Below are 12,678 nucleotides of genomic sequence, written 5' to 3' on the forward strand. Positions count from 1 at the left end.
GCCTCCTGCACGACTCCTGTGCCCCCCACCAAGTGCTTCCAGAGATGGTCGGGAAACCTACCGCGTCTTCTCTGCATTAGACGTGGGACCCCGTGCACAACGTTACAGCTCTGTGGCGCTAAAAGGTTTGAGGCCTTTGCAGACGCCGAGCCACCCTGCTGCCTTCCGGTCAGACGTCAGCAGAACCTCAGAGACCACGTGGTTGCAGAAGTGGGTGCGGACGGCCCGAATGGCTCCATGTCCTCGAACCCACAGGCGGGAATGCTGGGAAATGACCGCATGTCGACCGCTGCGTGGACACCGCGAGCCAGGCGGGTGCAGTCTCCACGCGTTCCGGAAGGCTTGCGGTGGGCTCGTTTATAAAGCATGAAGGACACCCACCCCGGGCCACACGAAGAGGACAGCGAGCAGCGCGGAAGGAATTCTTGCTTCTGAACATGTGATCGGTGTGCAGTTTGCTTCCCTCAGAAATGGAGAGAGGAGACCCCCGGTCAGTGGCAAAGCCTCTCGTCTCTTCCTCACGACCGCCTCAGCTTGGAGCTGCGCGGGTCTGGTCTCCAGGTTCTTGTCCAGCAGGAGGCCCTGCTCACACCCGGATGCAGAGTGGGCTCTAACCTGGCAAGACCCCAAACGCTCCGGAGAACACCCAGCTCTCATTTCTTTCCTTTCCATGCAAACTCTTGGGAGAGAAAACACTAGGTGCCCAGTCCTTTCTGTGACGACAGCGACGGAGGTGATTGCAGAGTGGGCACACGGAGGTCCCTCGATGGCAAGTGGATTAGTCAGCATCCTTCCCTGGCGCCAGGTTGAATAGATCTTCTTGCTCAGAGCGCGTTACGTCCTAAGAGAAGGGATCCTTTCTCCCTGGTGAGAGCTGGTTTGTGGGGGGTGGGCGCTGCCCCGTCTGCGCTGACCGCCCGGCGCTGTCCCTCCTCGGGCTGACGGAGCGGCAGCGTGGGTAGGGACTCTGGGCTGTGCTGGTCTGCGTGCGTGCGTTCTGCTCACTTACGGGGGAGGAGCGCGAGGCCCCACCACGCGGCCACGCAGCCAGGACAGGGCGTCAACTGGTGCAGCAGGTGCGGAGGCCTGAAATCTGGTGGAACCAGGGAGGGGAGGGGTGGAAGGACACCGAGCAGGATGTGCCCTGTGTGATGAGCCCTGAGGAGCTGGAAAGGGAGGAACAGCCTCGGCGTGGAAGGATGCCGGGCAGAGATGTGCTGGCCGACAGTTTGAGGGACACCAGCCCTGCCCAGACCCTGGTTTGTCAGCCGTCAGCCGGGGCAGGTTGGTGCTGGCTCCCTGCACGGTCTGGAGGCGTGGAAGGCTGAGGTCTGGCCGTTCTCCGCCTCCTCAGCCTCCAGAGTTCAAATTTCACTAAACCTGATTGCACGAAACCCCGCCCTTGTGTTTACATTGCCCTGGCCTTTTTTGTGGAATCAGAGTCCCCAGCTTAGCCCAGAAGGTCTTCCACCTTGTGCAGTAGCCCCAGAGGGCGGCCGGGGCCCTGCAGGGGAGGCACACCTCCACTCTGCGTGCGCAGGAGGCTGCTGTTCTGGGGGTGAAGACTTTCTGCATGGAAGAGTGGGGCCCCCGGGTGCAGCCCGGACACGCTGCTGGGCTGTTTGGAAGGAAGGTAAGCAGGGAGCGTGTGCGCTCGGGTTGCATGGGTGTGTGTGTGTGTGTGTTTCCGTGCGCGTGGCCTCTGCCAGGCTTCATAGACTGGCGTCAGAGCCTGGTGCTTCCCTGAGACGCGCAAACCAGACCACCAGGGGCTCAGACGGTGCTCCCGGGAAGACCGGACCTCCAGGGTTGAAGGAATCGGTGGAGCGCAGGCTGGCCGAGGGAAGCCGGTTCGCGGCTGAGAGTCTTCCTTGTGTGTGTCTTCTCTGGGAGAGGCAGGGCAGTGGTGGTTTGGAAGGGGGTTCATGCCCGGCCCAGGTGAGCCCTGATTCGGCTGCTACGGTCGCCTGTTCTCCTGGCCCGCTGGGTCTGGAATGTGTTTTCACAGTTAGGAGTGCCCACGGGGGAACGGGTTAGAGGCTCCCCAGATAAGCGCCCTGGGCGTGACGGGCCTGCACCGGGGCGTTGGCTGGGAGCGGTGCCGTGCTGTCGTGGTGGGGGGAGCACTGCGTGCCCCAGTGCCCTGGTGGCCCCGGCTGCAAGCCACTGGGCCCTGCGGTGGGCGCGCCCCTTCCCGGAGAGGCGGCTCCGCGTAGACTTCCCGGTTGGAATGCTTCGCTCCGGCTCTCTCTCTGTCTCTCTTTTTTTTTTCCCTCCTACTCTCTGTTTCCCCAAGAATTTACAGCCTGCCTCTTTTCTAGAGAACGTTTGGCCAGAGCTCATCTTGGCTCCGGAGGGAGTGATTTCCAACAGCCTGGCTTGGCAGGCGAGGTGCCCCTGCCTTCCTGCTGCAGGCGCCTTCCAGCCTTGCGGGGGCGGGAGGGGTTCGGATCTGAGTCTGGGGGCCCGGGCAGTGCTCACTCTTGAGGTGAGAAGGCACAACCCGAGAAGCCCCGTCCCGCGATGCAAGTATTTCTGGGGCCCGGGGTGAGAAGCCGGGTTTCCTTTCGTGCCCCTGTGGTTCCTAGCATCTTCTGCTTTTAGCAAAACAGAAGCTAAGGTAGAGGAAAAGGGTGGTTTTCATATCACCCTGTGACGTATCAGACTCGTCGCATGTCTGCTTTCGGGGATGAGAGGTCATGTTCTCAAAGGCCTAAGTATGGTCATCGCTTTTGGCTCTTAATTGACACTGGAATGAGAAATAATTCAATATAAATGCAGGGCAGCCTTTAATTAGCACAGAGGCAGGATCCTGTTTGAATAAAATAAAAGCAGACCTCATTTTGGGAGAGGTTTACAAGGGCTGCGGTGCCGCATGCCCGAGAGGAGAGACAGGTCTCTGTGTGGGTGACTTGGTGCTTCCCAGCACCCCCGGGAAGGACACCTTCCTGGCCACTCACTTCTCTCGCTTGTGAAGAGTGGCCCACAGCCCCCCGCAGTGCCCCGAGGGAGGAGGCAGGCGTCCTGGGGACACTTCCAAGACCACCCGCGTCTCCCCTCCGAGCAGGAGGATGCCTGGGGTCCCCCACCTGCTCACCCCGGTCCCCTGCCCTGGGCCCATCCCCCTCCAGGGTACCTTGCTAGGTGACAGCCCTCTGGGCGCCAGAGGCTGGGATCTGGGGGCACCGTCTGTACGACGCAGTGGACCCCGAGACACTTGCCGGACGCCAGAGGTGCGGACGCAAGTGGGTGTCACTGCAGAGTCCGTTCTCAGAATAGAAAGCTGGGCAGCTCATCGCCACCACTGCATCTGGTGGCCAGAGTCCAGGCAGCAGGTGCAGGAAACGGGGTCTCTAACCATCTGGGCGCGGGACGCCGTGTTACAGCTGCTGACAGCTGGAGGCAGCCGCTCCGACATAGGGCCGTGCCGGGGGGTGTTTAGGACAGTCGGCGTTGGCAGTTTGGGTCAGGTCAGACGATGACTTATGGAACTTTTGGAGAAATTCTAAAATTCCAGCTTTTACTTTAGATTTCTATGAAAAATCTGTTTTTCAACTTAATTCCCGCAGGATAAGGTCAGTTGAGCTGAGTTACGCCTACTCCTTAGCCAGATACGCTCTTACTCCCCAAGCTCTGGGCCCAGAGAAGGCAGGCCCGAAGTGCAGCTGATTCCGGAATCTGTCACCAGGGCAGGAAGGGGACGTTTGGGGACAGTGTTCACCTTTGTGTTGGTCTCGTGAGATACCCCCCGTGATCTCTGGGGGGCTCTCCTTGAACTCCCCTTTGCTGGGTCACTTCTGCACAGATAAGGAAAGTGAGGTCCGAGAGGTTGAGTAACTCACCCAAGGTCACACAGCTGTGGTCAGGATTTTTAATCAGGATTCGAGCCCAGATGGATTGTGGCAGAAAGCCTGGAAGGGAGTGGAGATGTGCTCGTCAATCAGTTATCCTAAGGAGAGGAGCGTTTTGAGCACCTCCTGAGGTCTAGGAGGAGGAAGGAAGGTCCCAGAAGAGAGGTGGGGGGAGGGAGCCACTATAGTTTGGGTTCATGGTGCACCGAGTTTCTTTTTGTCTTGATTTCACGACTGGTTTTGATCCAGGCATCCCTCACCTCTGGTAAAACGAACTCTATTCAGCCTGCAGTTGACTTTCTGTCCCCAAACTCCCACCACAGCCAAAATACAGGACATTTCTGTGCCCCGAATCACCCCTGGTGCCCCTCCGCACCTCCCCTCTCTGCCCCAGAAGGTCAGGCGGGAGGTGTGTGACTGCACGTGAAGGTGGATGCAGGGGCGGGGTCCTCTTTCTCCTTCTTTGCTGGGACACCTGCACGGGGCAGGTGGGGACATGGCGATGAGGTGGTTGGTCTGGCTGTGTGGCCTGAGGGAGTCACGTGGAGGGGAGCTGGAGAGAGCCTCGTGGGCCGCAGGGAGGCAGCAGTGACCGTCCCCAGCCAGGTGGGTCAGGGCGAGGAGGGGGCCTTCCCTTTCCCAGGGGCTCGTGTCCCCATGGGCTGTGGCCACCACGGGAGGGAACCGGTCACGACTGTGACACAGGAGTCCACGGTCTGCCTGGGCGTGCGCTGCTCTGCAGCCTAGAAAGGGGACACAGAACTACCACCGCCAACCCAGCAGCCACGGAATGGGGGACTCAGCGGACCAGGAGCTGCGTCAGGAGCTAGGGAGGAGAGCACGGCGCCCAGGCGGTTCCCGAGGAGGGAGTGCAGTGTGTGGGGGGAAACTGCACAGAAAACATCCAGGCGAATTCCTTTCCTAAATTAAATTGCTAATTTCACCGAGGCGGTTGGTTTAGGATTCCAGTGTCTTCAAAGATTGGGAAGCACGGACCTGGGGGGCGGGACAGAGGTCAGGGTGCGTTCCGGAATGCTCTCTCCCATGCGATGCTGTACAGCCTATGTGAGCCTCTGTGTTCTCATCTGCAAAACGGGTTTTCCGATTCCTGCTTCGCAGCATTGCTTTGGGAATTCAGTGAGCTCCATCCCTGGGGCGTCACCCCCTCCTCCCCCACACATAGAGGCCTGGTCTTCAGAACGTCATCCCGTTTGCTGGAGGACATCTCCGCATCTCTGTTCTTCTGCGGACACAGCCTCCCCTGACAGCCGCCACCCTGGACGCGCGCGCCTCCTCGCGTCCTGCTCCCTCCTTCTGCCCCTGTCCACCCATCGGATGCCTGAGATGTGCCCGCCACCCCGTCTCCTCTTGCTTCTGTCCTCGTGCCCCGGCCTGGTCTGTCCTGAGCGCGCAGTAGGGATTCTGCGGAGTCCTCCTCTTGCATCTGTGTTAGCAGCCCGCGGCTGGGGCGAGTGCGTGGTTCCCTCGGGCGGACAGGCCTTGGGCAGTTTCCGCTTATCTCCGTTGCAGACTTGCAGGGAGGCCCCTGTTAGCTCTTCTGAAATGAGAACTGGCTTTGTAAGCGAACCTGGCCCGACAGTAGCAGCTGAGATCCGTGGTCAGGACGCGGGAGACAGAAAGGAGTCCCGGGAGCTAAATCAACCTGTCCGGTTTGGTCTCTGGTTGGAATGGACTTCTGTTGGAAGCGGGACCAGCAGGCGGCTGGACCAATCCCAGATCAGCCTGGAAGGAGGCGGAGTGGGGATTCAGCCGACCCTTTGGCTGATTTTTGACACACCTGTACGCACAGGTGGGGGTTGCTTCATCTGTTAATATTTTGGTCTCCCCCATTTTCTTGCATTCTTTTTGAAATGGTGGAGTGCCTGCTCCCTCCTTGTGGGAACGCCCCCTCTCAAGGTCAGGTGGGGGTGGGCGGGGCTGGGGCGGGGTCTGCGGCCTCCCGCACTGCTCTGCGGGTGTTGTCTTCCTTCTTGTTCTTTTCCACATGATAAACCCTCCTGCTGTGTCATGCAGCCCTAATCAGAGCTGTATGTACATTCGTTTGATTTTTAACTAGGCCCTGGCTGCCTCCTTCTGAAAGGAGCCCTGGGTTCTGGCCGGTGGAGGGGTGGAGGCAGAGAGAAGGGAAAGGTGACACGGAGGGGGAATGGCTGGGGGCAGGGGGCGCTGGGCCAGTGAAGGCTGTCGTCCCCGTGTCCCCAACCGAGAAGCTGTAGGCAGAGTAAGCCCCCGGCTGCACCTTCTAGAATTCTCCGTCCTTGCCCCCACACCCACTCCACAGGGGCCACTCTGTAGCGACTGGGTTTGGAGATGGGTTTGGAGAAGGTGCAGAGCTTCGAAGCCCGGAGCCTCCTTCCCTGGAGGGGCCGTGCCCTCCCTGACCCCCGGGGGTCGGTGGCGGCACCGGGGACCCGGGACCCCAGCCCGAGTCTGGGCTGCGCCTGGGCCCTGGAATAATACTTTCCACCTGTCTTCCAGGCCGCGGCCACATGCCAAGGGGCCCTCTGCCATCACTAAACAAGGGTGCCCCTAAGGATTGAGCAAAGCCCCTGGGGGCTCCGCACAGCGGGGACGAGGCTCCTATTAGTTTCCTGGGGAGGGTTCGGCAGGCGGCTGTGCGAGCCCCTGAGTGCAGCGTCCACGCCGGGTGTCGGGAAGCACAGCGGCGGCCCCACGCAGGGGAGCTGGTCCTTTCCCGCGTGCGGCGCAGGGACAGGCCGCCCGCAGGTGGGAAGACTCAGCTATGCGGGTTCGAGCAAGGGGAAGGCAGGCCGGTGCGGGAGACGGGAGTGGCAAAGACACCGTGCTGTTGTTACGCACCCACTGCATGCCCCCCACGTTGTCGCACCCTGGGCCAGCGCCCCGGGACTTCTGGGCGCCCCTTGGGCGTCTGGCCCGTCCGCCCGCCGACGGGCACGTTGGGCCACCTGCACGTTAAGCACGTGTGTGTTCTTGGGCGTGTTGGAGCCTCGGTGTGGGCGACCTCGGGTACCTCTGCGGTGCGTGCAGACCAGCGGGCCACGTCAGGAGCCGCGGCTGTCGCGGGCCAGGCTCACGGTGGGGGCCCCGGGGCTGCGGGCACTTCTGCCCTCACACCGTGATGCTCTGTGTTTGTTTCGGGCTGGTTGGTTGTTTTCAGTTCTTTGGCCCACTAAGGTAGAGGAACTTTCCAGAACAGTCCCCCGGTCTTTCTTGTGTGAGAACATGCTAGAACATTGGTTCTCTTAGTTACTCAGTGCCCACCAGGTGCCAGGGTCTATTCCCCAGTTTGGGGGGTAACACAGGTGCTCAAGCCCCCAGCCCTCCCGGAGCCTGTGTTCCCATGGGGGACACAGTGTGTCTGGATGTGGGTGTGCCGAGGACGGAAGCCCCCCAGGAAGCCCTGCTGAGGAGGGTGGGGGAGCCAGGACAGAGAGCAGTGGAGGCAGGGAACAACAGCAAGAGCAAAGGCCCTGGGGCAGGCGCAGGTGTGTGACTGCTGGGGTCTGGGAGCAGCAAGGTCAGGCTGGAAATGAGGCCTGGAGGCAGTGCTGGGCTCCACCCACCGTGGACAGAGCTCTTCTTAGTGATTATGGCCTGTTGGCCACCGCACTAAAGATTGAGATAATCACTCTATTTCACTCTATTTCGTAAATGAGGAACCAGGGGCTGGAACAGTCTCAGTATGAGCTGAAGGCACGGAGCATAAATGCAGGATGGGAATGCAGGCCATTGCGTTCCTCCCACTGAAAAACCAGTCTGGTTCTTTCTTGTGATAGTGGATGGAAACCTTTGCTCAGAGTACTGGGTGGGGGCCAGACGCCCCTTCCCCTTCCCTCGTCCTGTGGCCAACGCCCCCCCTCAAGATCACAAGTGGGTGCGTCTGGGGACACATCCCGTGCCTTTGGGAAGGTCCGAGCTCCTACAAAGGGATTGCAGGTTTGGGCAGGTCTGTCTTGGGGCTTCACGGATGTGGATCCTGTTCCATCCCTGGAGATGTAACGTGAGTCCTGTAATCCGCATGTGCATGGTGGGGAATTCAGGTGAGAGCCCATGCTGGAGTTTGTCTGCATCCCATCCCGGTGCTGCCCGTGGGAAGGCCCCTTAGTGCCCCCCCCTTCTGCCCCCGAGAGCTGCAGATCCGATGTCCTGAGTGCTGGGCCTTGCGCAGAGTGTTGGGTCTGCGGTAACCACGTAGCTTTAACACGTTTGTTATTCTCTTGCGACGGCTCCTGCTGACAAAAATAATGATAAGGGTACTCGTGACTCCCCAGGCAAGGGGATTTCCTGCCCTTCACCACATCGTGCAGACCCTTCCTCGTGGTGCTGGCTAAGGGGTTCTAACTCAGGGCGATTAATGGGCACTTTTGCCTAGTGTCCCATTTTAAATTAGAAGAACTTCTGTACCATTCCTTCCTGGCTTCCTTTTTTGTTGTTTGAGTCATGGTGTCCGTGCATTTAATTGGGATTTAGGGAGAAGGACTTGGAAGTCACAGTTGCGGCGGCATGAGATGCACGTCTAGAATTCACAGATGCCCGCCTGGCTGTGCTCTGAGCCCTCCGGCACCGTCCTGGTGGGGTCTGATTCTCACAGAACAGAGCCCGGGCCGAGAGCCGCCCCTGGCCTTGCACTCTGCTGATGGAGGGAAGGCGTGTGATCGGTGGGGCTTATGGAGGTGGGCACCTCCTGGTGCCGAGGGCGGGGTGTCTCCCACAGAAGCCGAGTTGAACGCATGCTTTTTCAGGCCCCTCATCTGGGAGCCGTGGGATCCAGGGTCTCTGCGGGGTCCTCTGGCGTGGATCCCACAGAGCCGCCTTTCCGCTGGTGCCCAGGGTCCAACAGGCCTGGGTTGTGGTCCCACCTCCGCCTCCCAGCAGGTTCCTGACCTCGGCCAGTTTCAGATTCTCGTGGAGCATCAGCTCTGTACGTTTGAGAAAGGAGCACGTTTGTTCGCTAGACAGGCTGTCCTGCGATAATCAGAGCGAGCTGATGCTTGCCCTCTAGCAGGTGCTCAGGAATGCAGCTAGCGTTGCCCTGATGACCCTGAGTCTGAGTGCAGCCCCTGCCCGTTGAGCTCCCACCACTGGGTGTCGTTCTCGGGCGCTTGATGTATTTACGGGATCTTGTGGGTCATCCCCCCACCCCGCTCTGCTTTAGATGCGGGTCGATGGGGTTGCACACTGCCTTTGTCCTGCTTCTCCTGGGCACAGCTGAAATAGGAAGGAAGCCCGGGGTCATGCGTGCCATCCACACAAGAGTCCCCGATACCCCGCAGGTCTTGGTCCTGTGTCGTCACCCCACCATTTCCAAAACTGCTGGGAGCCGCTGACCGTGCTGGAGCCCGGAGCCTGAGTCCAGGGCAGGTTCCTCCGGAGGCCCAGTCGCCGCGGGCACACGGTGGCTCCCAGGTGCCCAAAGAGCATGGGCGCCGCCCTCGGCCGCCCCCTTGTTGCACTCTGCCGTGTCACCGTGGGAAACCGCATCTTCCCGCCCCCCTCGCGGCCTGGCTCGTCTTTCCTGACTGTCCTGGCGGGCGGAGGCCAGTGCACAAAGATGTTCCCGGTGTCCTGGGTCCTGCTGTGCCTTCATCGGGCCTTCTCAGTGGAGGGACGCTGCGCTGTCGAGAAGTCTGGAAGCCTGGAGATGGGTTTCTGCCTCTTTCCCCGTGAGAGTCAGGGCCCTGCCCCGTCTACTGCACCCCACGCCCCGCTTCTTCACTCCTGGGGGTTTTGGAGCTCAGCTGTGCTCAGCATTCACGCAAATGACGAAATAAACTCTGAACCCTCAGGGCAAGATGACTCCCCAGTGCAGAGAATCCAGAAGGTTCTCTAAGTGATGGTTCTCTTTGCACAAAAAGGTAGAAAGGGTCCTGGGTCCTGAAGCTATTGGACTATCTGAATTGCTTTTGCTGATGCTCGTGTTGCCGGGGCACAGATAGACTTTTGGGGTCATAGAGAAGTACTCGTTCCGATTATGGTGAGCTGTCTGTTAGGAGTTCATTTGTTGGGGCAGATGCACACACATCTCCCGAGAGCCCGAAGCCCCCTTTTCCACCCTTGACTTACCGCCCGTCTCCCGTTTTTTCCCCCAGTGCTGCACATGCAGGGCCCCGTCGATGGCAGTCTTTATGCCAAGGTGAGGAAGAAGAGCGCCTCGGATCCCGGCGTCCCCGGAGGGCCCCCTGCTGTCCCCGCCGCCGGCAGCCCAGACCACGGCGACCACACCCTGTCGGTCAGCAGCGACTCCGGCCACTCCACCGCCTCTGTCAGGACCGACAGGACCGAGGAGCACCTTGCCGTGGGGTCGAGGCGGGGCCTGAGCCCCCAGGAGAAGGCCGAGCTGGACCAGCTGCTCAGCGGCTTTGGCCTGGAAGATTCTGGAAGCCCCATCAAGGATATGACCGATGCTCCCAGCAAGTACAGCGGGACACGCCACGTCGTACCTGCTCAGGTGCACGTGAACGGGGACGCCACGCTCAAGGACCGGGAGACGGACATCCTGGACGACGAGATGCCCGGCCATGACCTGCACAGTGTGGACAGCATCGGAACCCTGTCCTCCTCGGAGGGCCACCAGTCGGCCCACCTGGGCCCCTTCACCTGCCACCAGAGCAGCCAGAACTCCCTCCTGTCGGACGGGTTTGGCAGCAACCCCAGCGAAGATGCCCACGGCAGCCTCGCCCCTGACCTGAGCCTCGGCGTGGACCCCCCCCTGTACGAGCGGGAGCGGGCGTTCGGGATCCGAGACTCCAAGCATCTGCAGCCGGCGCTCCGGAGGCCCTCTGTGTCCGCCCAGACGCAGGCCTACGGACAGAGCGGCTACTCCACGCAGACCTGGGTGCACCAGCAGCAGATGGTGGCCGCCCACCAGTATAGCTTCGCTCCCGATGCCGAGGCCAGGCTCGCCGGCCGCGGCCCGGAGGACGGCTCCGGCCTGGTGCAGGCCCAGCCCAGGGTTCCGGTCACCCCCACCCGGGGGGCGGGCGGCAGAGTGGCCCTCCAGAGGGGCATGGGCCCCACGCCCCATGTCCCCGATGCGCAGCGGCCCCCTCCCGGCAAAGCGTTCAAGCCCAGATTTCCAGACGTCAGAGTCGTGAACGGGACCGGACCGGAGCCGAGCGCGGACCCCTCCCCAGGCTCACCCACCCTGGACATCGACCAGTCCATTGAGCAGCTCAACAGGCTCATCTTGGAGCTGGACCCTACTTTTGAGCCCATCCCCACCCACATGAACACGCCGGGCAGCCAGGCCAACGGCCCCATGCCCCCCGACAGCGTGGGCAGCAGGCTGCGGGCGAGCGGCCTGCAGGACGCGGGAGAGGGCCCGGGCAGGGCCTCCGTGCGGCAAGGTGAGCGGGAGTCCCACGGGATGCACACTTGTCTGCCTCTGTGTCTTATGGGACAAGGCCTTGCAGAGGAGTGCCGGGCTCGTCCTGGGTCTGGGGGAGGGCAGCAGAGGCGATAGGGGGGCCCCTGGGCCCAGCCTTGTGGGGACAGGTCAGCAGCTGTGCACCTAGCTGGCTTTGCAGGGAGTGGGGGGCTGCTCATGGGTCCGGCAGGCCCCAGAGGGTGGAAGACTCAGGAGTGGGGAAGGATGGCGCCGATGAGGGAATCCCAACATGGGTCCCCACATTCATGAAGCCAGACACCCGGAGGGCACTGCTTGTCCATTACAGCTGCCTCAGCTGGCCCTGGTCCCCACACCACACGTTCCAGGGATAAGGGCCTTGCAGACCTCCTGAGTCAGCACGGCCCCACCGCTGCAGGGGTGCACCGAGCTCCCCACAGGGACTGTGCCCCTCATGTTGGGGTGGGGTCTGTGACTTGCTGTCCGTGTCGGGGAGGCATAAAGCTGTGGGGCCCCAGAGAGCTGGCCAGGTGTGCGTGGGGGCCAGCCAGCAGGCAGAGGGTGCTGGAACGGAGGGAGGGGGTCAGGGGCAGGGAACGGTATGTGAAGGCTGCGTGGAGAAGGTGCTTCCACACACAGAAGATGGAGCCCGGCGGGCATCCAAGCCGGGGAGCCACGGATGTCTGGGGAGGCTGAGGGGGCTGCGTTCTGGACACCTGTCTGCTCTTAGGCAGGGGCGTGGACCCAGAGGCCGCCTAAAGGCTGCGAGCATGGTGTCCACGTGAGGCCAGGCTCTCCTGCGTTGGAATGCCAGCAGGCTCCGTGGGTCCCTGTAGGAGTGAAGACAGGAGGAGTCACGAAGGAGGGCGCGCTGTCACCTCCCTGTCCTCCCGCGTCTGACCCTGAGTGCCGCGCATCATGCTGAGCCCGTAACCCTGACGGACGGGTTAACATTCACTGGCGGGGTTCTCCGGACCCCTTTCATCTCCTTAAGGCCCCTTGGCTGCAGGGACAGAGGCCCGTCTTAGAGTTGAGTTTTTGGAGGTGTCAGTAGATGAAGTGACCCACCCAAGGTCACACGGGTCACCTACGGTAGAGCAGAAAGAGGTCTCTGGTCTGCCCCAGACACCCTGGCCGCTGCTGGTAGGAGGCCTGCTCCCGAGCAGCCATGAGCCGACTCCGAGGGAGTGGCTCCCGGCGGTGGGACAGGGGTGGAGCATGGCATGAGGCTCCAGAGTGAGGCTACGGCTTCCGTGAGCACCCAGCGGGGAAGGGCGGCCTGCCTGAGGCTTGCCCTGCATCGGCCACAAAGGAGCTTGACCGTGTAGAGGTGTGCTCACGACAGCCCACGAGCAGGCTTTGCCGCTCGTTCTGGGACATCTTGTCTTGATAACGGTCCCTGCAAAAGAAGGCTCACGTCTGTAGCTCGCAGACATTCAGACTGAGGCGAAAGGGAACTCTACCTCCCTGGTAGGTAGA

General features: G+C 61.4%; 1 protein-coding gene across 12 annotated transcripts in view; it reads left to right on the forward strand.

The window, feature by feature from the left end:
* The window catches only part of TNS3 (tensin 3), a 214,654-nt gene that overhangs the window by 136,137 nt on the left and 65,839 nt on the right, over window positions 1–12,678 (forward strand). For all 12 annotated transcript variants that reach the window (XR_010406632.1, XM_064575503.1, XM_064575508.1 and 9 more), the window contains one exon: window positions 9,944–11,200. Coding sequence is in view for 11 of the 12 variants with exons in the window: in XM_064575503.1 (XP_064431573.1) it covers window positions 9,944–11,200 (1,257 nt within the window). In the remaining variant the exon portion in view is untranslated. The remainder of the gene's footprint in view (window positions 1–9,943; window positions 11,201–12,678) is intronic.

Source organism: Mirounga angustirostris, unplaced genomic scaffold, assembly GCF_029215605.1.
Source record: "Mirounga angustirostris isolate CCGP_5_RB_7025 unplaced genomic scaffold, mMirAng1.0.hap1 SCAF_12, whole genome shotgun sequence".
NCBI classification, from domain to species: domain Eukaryota; kingdom Metazoa; phylum Chordata; class Mammalia; order Carnivora; family Phocidae; genus Mirounga; species Mirounga angustirostris.